The 8,911-nt window shown below is 35.2% G+C and overlaps 1 protein-coding gene across 1 annotated transcript; it reads left to right on the forward strand.

The window, feature by feature from the left end:
* Positions 1–3,101: 3,101 nt before the first annotated feature.
* On the forward strand, positions 3,102–7,651 carry LOC106772691 (DNA repair RAD52-like protein 2, chloroplastic). The gene is made up of 4 exons (XM_014659238.2): positions 3,102–3,627; positions 3,869–3,906; positions 4,041–4,132; positions 7,316–7,651. The coding sequence occupies exons 1-4, from the start codon at positions 3,275–3,277 to the stop codon at positions 7,451–7,453; spliced, it is 621 nt and encodes a 206-aa protein (XP_014514724.1). The 5' UTR covers positions 3,102–3,274; the 3' UTR covers positions 7,454–7,651.
* The last annotated feature ends 1,260 nt before the right edge of the window (positions 7,652–8,911 follow it).

Consider the following 8,911-nt stretch of genomic DNA (forward strand, 5'->3'; position numbering starts at 1 on the left):
CTTCGTAGATGTCTCTTTCGGGCCGATATCGATGGGCCTCCTCCTGCGAACCCGCCCGAAATGGTGTTTATGATGCCCCTTGTGACTCTTTCTCTACTCCAGCTTCTGCTCCTACTCCGATCGTGTCTACTCTTGGTTTTTTGATGATTAGTGGTGATCGGTACTGACGTCTGATGGCGTTGCACGAATTTTTGTAAATGTCCGGCTTGGATCAAGTTTTCTAACTTATCTTTCAAGGTATTGCAATCTTCTGTAGTGTGTCCTCTATTTTGGTGGTACTTGCAATACTTGTTTTGATTGGCTCCTAAAGGTGTAGGGGCGCGGACCACTTTTAACAAGTCGGTTCTTAAAGCTTCTTCCATTACTCTGGCACGAGGAGCATTGAGAGGTGTGTGATGCACGTTCTGCAACATCCTTGGAGGATCTATCCTTCTGTGCCCGACCGGTCGTTCCTCTTTTCTTTGTGTCCCTCTACTCGGTCCTTCTCTTCTCATCTGCTCTCTCGGTTCATTATCATGGCCTTTATAATGAGCTCTTCCTTCTTCAATTCGGATAAAACTTGCTAACTTGTGCTGCAAATCGGCCATGCTTTGCGGTTCTTCTGCGTATAAGTAATCCACAAAAGGTCCAAGCCTTAAGGCGGTAGTCAAGGCACGGACTATCAATCTTTGATCAACATTTCGCACCTGGCGGGCCATCCGATTAAATCTCTCCATGAACCCTTTGAGCGTCTCCTCTATTCCTTGCCTAATTCTCATCAGGGTTGTGTACGTCATTCCAGGTGTTTTACTTGATATGTATTGCTGGCTGAATAACCTTCTAAGAGTAGCGAAAGAGTCAATCGTTCGGGGTGTCAACGAGTGAAACCAATCTAGGGCTTCTCCTTTCAAGGATAAAGAAAAAACCCTGCACCATACCATTTCATCCGAAGAATATACTGCCATAGCGTCGATGAAGGATCTGAGGTGCTTAATGGGATCTGTAGAGCCCCCATACCGTTCCATTGCAGGCAACACCTTGTTTTCTGGCATGCCCGTTCTCATTACACACGCTGTGAATGGATGCAGGCCTTCTGCTTGATCGGGTGTCTCAATATCCTGATCGGCGATGGTTGGAACCTGTTCGCCGGATGCATTTCGATGGCCGTCATTATGGCCATTGAAATTGGCTCCACTGTTTTTACCCCCAACACCGTTTCTCCGGTTTACATTCAGGCCATTCTCCCCACCTCTTGGCCTATTCTGTCTGTTTGGATTTCCCTCCTGCTCTTCTCTATCTCTTGCGTCTATCCTCCTACCACTTTCTCTTTCACGTTCGCCTTGCTCATCCACTCTCCTGACATTGTTATTTCTCCTCATCCCCTCTCCCCCGGTGGCCTGATGACCACTCTCCTCGCTTTCGATGTTCACTGTTTCTAGCTGAACAGAGTGAGCAGGTACCCTGTTCTGAACTCGTTCGGCCCGTATTGCAGCGATTTCAGCTCTCATTTCTTGCATTTGACGTTGCATTTCTTGAAGTAACTGTAGCGAAAGGTCTCCTGCCATTGTGATCGTATAAAGGCTTGTAACTATCTCGCCCCACGGTGGGCGCCAAAATGTTTCGGATGGAAACGAGATAACCGTTGATCACTGTGGTTCTTCTCTTCACTTCAGAATTCTCTTCGTAGTAATCTTAAAACCGAACGGTGAGTACCTGTAGGTTAGCACTCCAACGCTCAAGTCAGCAGAATTACCACGATAATAACATTCAGAAAGTCAATCTAACCTTTTACCTGAGCTATGCTTGTTCTATTTATAGAGAAATATACCCACCATAATAGGAGGCACGTTGTGCCAAGTCATGTGCTCCGTAATTTCCTCCTACAACTTAGCTTGTTAGTCGTAACCGTAGTCACAACCACTTCCCACTTCCTAGATTCTTACTCCGCCATTTGCTCCGCTGAATCCGCGAACTATCTCCACTAACTTAGCCATCATTATAGTTCCTTTTCGGTACAATTTTTACCCCGATCTTCCCTGCATACTTCCCGATCCATCAGACCTTTTTGACCCTTCTCCTACTGCATTATGCAAGTCCACCAGTTATCCCCTACGACCATGTCTCTTCCTATCGGTATAAGTTCACTCCCGATATTCTTCTTCATAACCTCGATCGACTTGAATCATCTATACTGCACTATGTTTTAATAGGGAGGGAGGAGTGTCGGTGGAAGGAGAAGAAGGGGGAGGGGCACTGACGGAGAAGAACGGGGAGGAGGGTCGATGAATGAGGAGAAATTCATTATCTTCTTATAATTGGGGAGCGTTGGAGTTTCTTATGACTATTATAAAGACTAGATAAAATTTTATCAATTTTGGGATGATGCAAACTTAACTGGCAAGAAAATCCTAGTCCCTATGTCTTGAAGCTGTCTTTTTATTTATAGGTTTTAAACTATATATTCCTAAGCCCAAAATATAATAATTGTAACATATAATGTCTTCTAAATTATAAGAACATGTTAATAAAACAAAAACGTCTTAAAAGTCTTGTAATTTTAATTGTATTTTTAAAACTCTCTAATAAACACCTAAACTAGATATTACATGTGTTTAGGTTAGTCGAAGATTAATTTATCTATTTTCTAAGTTGGATTCAAATTCTGAGTTGGACCAGAAACAATCCAAAATAGTATAACTTCAAATACTAATTAATCCCAAAATTTTAAAAGTCGATTATACAATCATGTTTGGATAAAATGTAAAATTTGTATGAGTTAAATACTTTAACTTATTAAAATCTTTCAATTTTATAATTATGTGAATTTAATTTTTTTAACTAAATTTTATTAAATTTATACGACCGTGTTTATCAATTTCTTAACTAATAGAAAAATAATTTTTTACAATCTTTTTTTACTTTTATGTTAGTTAAAAAATTTAATAAACACATTTAAAAACTCAAATACATTTAATAAAGTTTAGTTAGATAAATTACATTCACGTACTTATAAAATTGAATTAGATCAAAGTTTTAAAAATTAATTAATTATAATTTTTAGACAAAAACATATTTATTTGAATTTTTATTTATTCATAGTTAGAAAAGGAGTGGTTTGAAAAAGAAAGGGAAGCAAAAGAAAAAAGAAAGTTTACTTGTTTGTTCCAATCGTAATGCGGAGTAGGTGAGCCAACCTGTTGTGGTTGGTTTTTGGGAAGATTTGATATAACCACAAACACTTGTGTTGGAATGCCCTAATGCAACTGGGGATCTGACAGGTTGGTGAGTTGTAGCGATGGCTTTTGCGGTTGCGCCTAAGATAATTTCGCTCTCACTTTTTAACAGAGCAAGGAAAGAGGGTCTTGAAGTAGGGTTTGGGAAAAGAGATTTTGGGGTAACGGATCGGTATGGTACCCTGACCCTGAAGTGTGCTATCGAGCGAAGTAGCAACGGCAGCGATGGAAAGAAAGGAGGCGTATCTAATTCGAATTACGTGGTGCCTCTGGACAATTCCTCTCCTTTCTCTAACTCATCCTGCATAACTCGTCCTTTGGCCGAGATACTCCGAGACCTCAATAAAAGAATCCCTGATACTATCGTCAAAGCTCATGTCCCTGACGATCCCTCTGCTTCCACCTTCATCCCATGGTACTTTGTTGTGTAATGATATTTGGTTAATATATTTTTTTTTTTCCAATGTTCGTAATAATATCTCTGGATTTCAATGTCTCTCATTCCAAGTGCTTACCCATATCATGTGTGACTTTCACCTAACAACAAACCCGCCAAGGAGAGAACAAAAAGATTAAAAAAAAAACACTGCAGTGTTCTTTTCCTGAATTTATGGTCATCTAATTAAGTTATACTATCTTTTTCTGTTCTTTGGTAGGTATCATGCCAACAGGATGTTGAGCTTCTACGCCCCAGGTTCGTGCTTGGAATTATCCATATATTACTATTCGTATTAGTGTCTCTTTGTCCTAACATCTTCCATCACTCTAAATGTAAATTAGACTCCAATGGATCTATACATCTTTCAAATTTCAAAACTATTTTTGCAGGATGGTGTGGCGAGATACGTGATGTCATTTTCTCTGACAATGGCAGTGTAACCGTGGTCTATCGTCTTACCGTACGTGGATCTGATGGAGAGGCAAGTCTTTAACATCTGTTTCTAACACTACTCTTTTCTCCCTTTTACTTTGGTGCATTTTATTGTTCCTTCTCATTATTTGTTTTTCTGCAAATTAACGAGTCATTCTCTATGCTTGTAATAGTTACTAGAATGAGGACCTTACTAGGTATGGTTGTCAAAATCACGGTCCTACGTAGGATTGGAGGGGGTTGGGGAGAGGTAAATTTTGTGATTGTAACATGAATGAATAAATAATATACACGTCTTTGTTGCTTTCTCTTTTTCATCTCTCCTGTCTTTGTTGCTATATCCCTTTCATCACAAATTTTCGTATTCTTCCATATAGATATAATTTTGATCATCATCCTTAGCAGGTAAACTCGAGTATGTTAGTCTTGCATGTTTGGGCAATTAACAAATTTTGCTAAAGAATATTGATGCCGGACAAAACAGTTAATGTAACGTAGGCATCACCCCTTAGACATTACTTGTAGTTCTTTTATGCATTACATGACCAACCAAAGAGCAAGTTGGCGCTAAGATTCATTTCTCGCATTTAATTCTTGTATTTCCTAAGCAACCAGGGAATCTTAATTCTTGATGCTAGAGAATACAATCCAACCTAATGACCACAAACTAAAGCCCAAATTCAAGACCATGAACAAAAACAACAATTTCATTTAGTAAGGTTGGCTACATGGATTATATAACACCATTGGGCTCGTCTAAAACCAAATTGTCCATTAGATCACTTTCAATGATATCCTTAGTCCCCCGATCCATTTTCACAGGGTTAAAAATCATGCAGTCTACTCTCTAGTGCTTTGAGTGGCCTTCTTTGCACATAATGAACCATCTTAACTGTTTTTTTTAATCATTCTTTTCGTCAACATATGTTACTAATAATATCCTTAGTCCTCCTTACCATTTTCATACGGTTAAAAATCATGCAGTCTACTCTCTCATTGGTGCTTTGAGTGGCCTTCTTTGCACACACTAAACCATCTTAACTGATTTTTCTTAATCATCTTTTCTTTAATATATGTTACTAATATTTCCCTGTATACATTCATCCCCTATCCTCTTGCATTATGAAGCATTGTCTTAACCTTCTCGATTTTGCTACTTCCACTTTTTTCTCATGCACTTTTAAAATCCATGATTCACCACCAGAGTGTAGCAGCAGGATAAAACTTTATTTTGAGCTTATTAAGTATTTTGTGGTCCCAAATAATCCAACGCCTTTCTCCATTTTAACCACTCATCTTGTATTTTGTGTGTATCATATTCATTAATTTTCAATCATCTTGTAATACAGATTTTAGATACAAAACTTAGAAACTAGTGATATGACATCTTCCATTTGTAAAGTCGGTAACTAGTGAGATATGACCATACTTTGTTTTACTCTTACTTAAGTAAAACCCTTTAATTTCAGAGTCTCTTTCCAAAGCTCAAGTTAACAGTTAACGTCTTCCCTTAATTCATTAATTAGAATTGTATCATCTGCAAATAGTATGCATTTACAGATAATCTTTTGTTTGTTCCTGCAAACAACAAAAGTCATGGCTAAGCTCCAATGTTAACTTTTCCTTAAGTAAAGTTATTATAATCTTTTCTGTAGGAGTTATCACGCTCTCAAGTCTTGTATAGCTTGTGTATAAGCCACGTGAACATCATCTCTTCCACAGCCTTTTACAATCAAAGCCATGTTAATCTCTTTGCTTTTTCACTTTTCCATAAGTTTCTATAGAAGATAGATAGCTTCTATTGTAGTCCTTCTAGACATAAAACCTAATTAGTTTTCAACGAAGCTTAATCACTTTCTTTCACATAATTTCTTAGCATGTTCACATCAGAAGGTTTATCATTCCCTTGTAGTAACCTCTCCAAAGGAGGTTAGCAGTACCTTGTGATTCCTTGTCACTTCTTCTAATAATTTTTAATTGTCAAAAATGTTATCATCCTTGAACTGCCACTTGTTGATTCTTGTTTTTTTTTTCTATAATCTTTTGTTATACCTTTATGATGCTTGAAAAGAACATTAAGGATCAATACCCTATCTTATGTAGCAAGACTTTCTCATAGATTCATATAGCAATCTTTTCAAGTTCTTTTAACTGAGCTTTTCCAGAAAGAAATCAATTTGCATCTTTTAGGTTCCACTCCTATAAGCGATCAGAGGTTCCTTCTATTCTTTAAAATAAGTGTTTTAATCTTGAAATTGAGAAGTTTTTATTCGTATTTAGCCCTCGAAAACCAAAACTAGCATGATCTCCTATAAATTACTAGCGTATGTCTATTTAGATTTTACGTATGAGAATTTTTTTTTTCTTGTGGAGAACTCTAAATCAACCCCTCTTAATCTCTCTAAAACTTTTCTTTCGAAAGTGTGTCTAATCTCCTATTTGTGATGTATAGATATTATTGAAAGTCTCTTATGCAATCTGTTAGAATAAGTATTAAATCTGGGTAGAAATTAGTTGTGTTGGAAATTACTAGTTGTACCTAGACTAGGTTTCTAGTTTAGTCTTTTTGATCTTCCATCATCTCATTGTATCATATTTTTGCCATTATAAATATGAGATCATAAGAGGGGTTTTACTAGCCCTTTAAAATCTATTTTCTCTCTTATTGATCTTAAGTCAATCATTAATTAGTTTTGAAGATAAAACCATGTCCTCGTTCCTTTTTATAGCCACCACACTTGTTTTTCCCTATAGTTTTCTCTTTTCAATCTATCAGTTTCTTAAAGACACCTGATGTTAATCTTTCTTTCAATCATATATTGTCCACCACCTCCAAAGAATGAACTATCTAAGTACTAATATTCTAACTACGAAACCTAATGAAGCACTTCTGGACCAGCTTCTTTACCCACATCTGTCCAGAAAAAAAAATGTAAGGATCCTTGCTCATTTAATTCTAAATTCAGGTGCCGAGTGGCTCTGGCTTATTTAACACCATACTCAAGCCATATATATTTTTCTAGCCCCCTAATCCTAAATTTTGAAATTTGAAATATTATAATCACCGCTGAAATACGAAGGCAAATTGAGGCAATTTATTGGTAAGCTTAGACTTCTTTGACGAGGGCCGTCTTGTTTCCTGGAGGTCAAAGAGAGAGTTTCCCTATTTCATTAACTGAACAATTAGTAACACCAGAAGTCTCTAAACACTGTATTTTCTCCGTGATGACAGGCATATCGTGAATCAACTGGGACAATTTCACCCAATCATGGCTCCATCGGCGATCCAGTTTCTGCTGCTGAGGAAATTGCTTTCTGCAAAGCTTGTGCCCGGTTTGGTCTTGGCTTGTATTTGTATCATGAAGATTAAACGACAAATTCTAAGCTTCCAAATTTTTGTTTTGGTTGGATGTGTTGTTGTATTGGTATTTTATTAATGTGAATAGAAGTAGACGACAATAGGTGGAAAACTCGAAGCCGTATCTTTATTGGTATGGCGATACGAATGCTTATGAGAAATCAAGTTTCTTTTATTGCTAAGGTACATTTATGGCTTTAAGTTTTGTAAGTTATGGTGCCTAAAGCGTTCAATTAACAAATTAACAATTATTATTTGCTCTTATTATTAAGTTTATTTAGAATATATCAGGGAATCTTTCTTGACTTAAATATAAGAAAAACAAATCATGTCTAGGGAACTGATAAATAAAATTTAAAAATTGTTCTTTTGTTTAATATTATTTCTTTAACAATAATTTTTTGATTGAACTTGATTACCAAGTAATTATGTTTCAAGATAATTAAGAACATGTATTTTTTTTTTATTTTATAAAATTAAGATCATTATACAAATTTTACTAATAATCTCAATAAATGAAGTGAACAATTTTCTATGATTAAAATCGTCATGAACAATGAAAAAAGAGTAAATGAATGCTTTTGGTATTTTCAAGTTCTAGTCCAACTTTTTATACACTTGATTGCATGTATTTGCCTTGATCTTCAAATTTTCAAGTTTTTCAATGTAATTAAAAGTCATGTGTTTGTCATTCATTAAGGTTTTCTTCACTTGAGTGGATTTCAGGAAGAGTAATTAAGAGGATTTGAATATAATTTTTATTGTTGTTTATTTGAATACATTTAGAGGTAAGTGACAATGAATTTGGAAGTAAATTTTTTTTAGTCTGTCAAATAAATTAAATCTCACACTAATTTTCACAAATTTTACTCAAAATCTATTCTTACTTATCTCCAAATATATTCAAATAAATAACAAAAAAATTACTTTCAAATTCTTTCAATTACTTTCTCTTGAATCCACTCAAGTGAACATAAGTAAAGAATTAGAAATTAGTTATTAAAGAACATATGTTCGACACATTGGCTTCGAAATAATAATTGTTGGATTCAGATACATGTTCAGTGAAAGAGATTAGAAAGGAAAGAACTTTTATAGTAATGAAAATGTATTTTCCTCAAATAGGCATGGATATATAAATGAGGATTTGGGTATTTGATTATTAGATTTCCTTTTTGAATTAATGGACATGAATATCCATTTCTAATTATTTGTGCTATTAATGGAAAGTTTAAAATATTTTTTTAATTCTGAAACATTTTTTTTTTCTGATAATTTTAGACAAAATGTAAGAGTAAAGAGTAACAATACAGAAAAGACTTAATAAGTGTTTCCAAATTAATATTTCTTTTTGTTTCAAATTATTATACCACTATTTTTTTTTTCATTCTTTTATGTAAAGAAGTTTCTATCGAAGTTTACTAGAAATCTTTTAAACACCTATTATGAAATTTATGAATATTATCTAAT

Source organism: Vigna radiata, chromosome 8, assembly GCF_000741045.1.
Source record: "Vigna radiata var. radiata cultivar VC1973A chromosome 8, Vradiata_ver6, whole genome shotgun sequence".
Taxonomy (NCBI): Eukaryota; Viridiplantae; Streptophyta; class Magnoliopsida; order Fabales; family Fabaceae; genus Vigna; species Vigna radiata.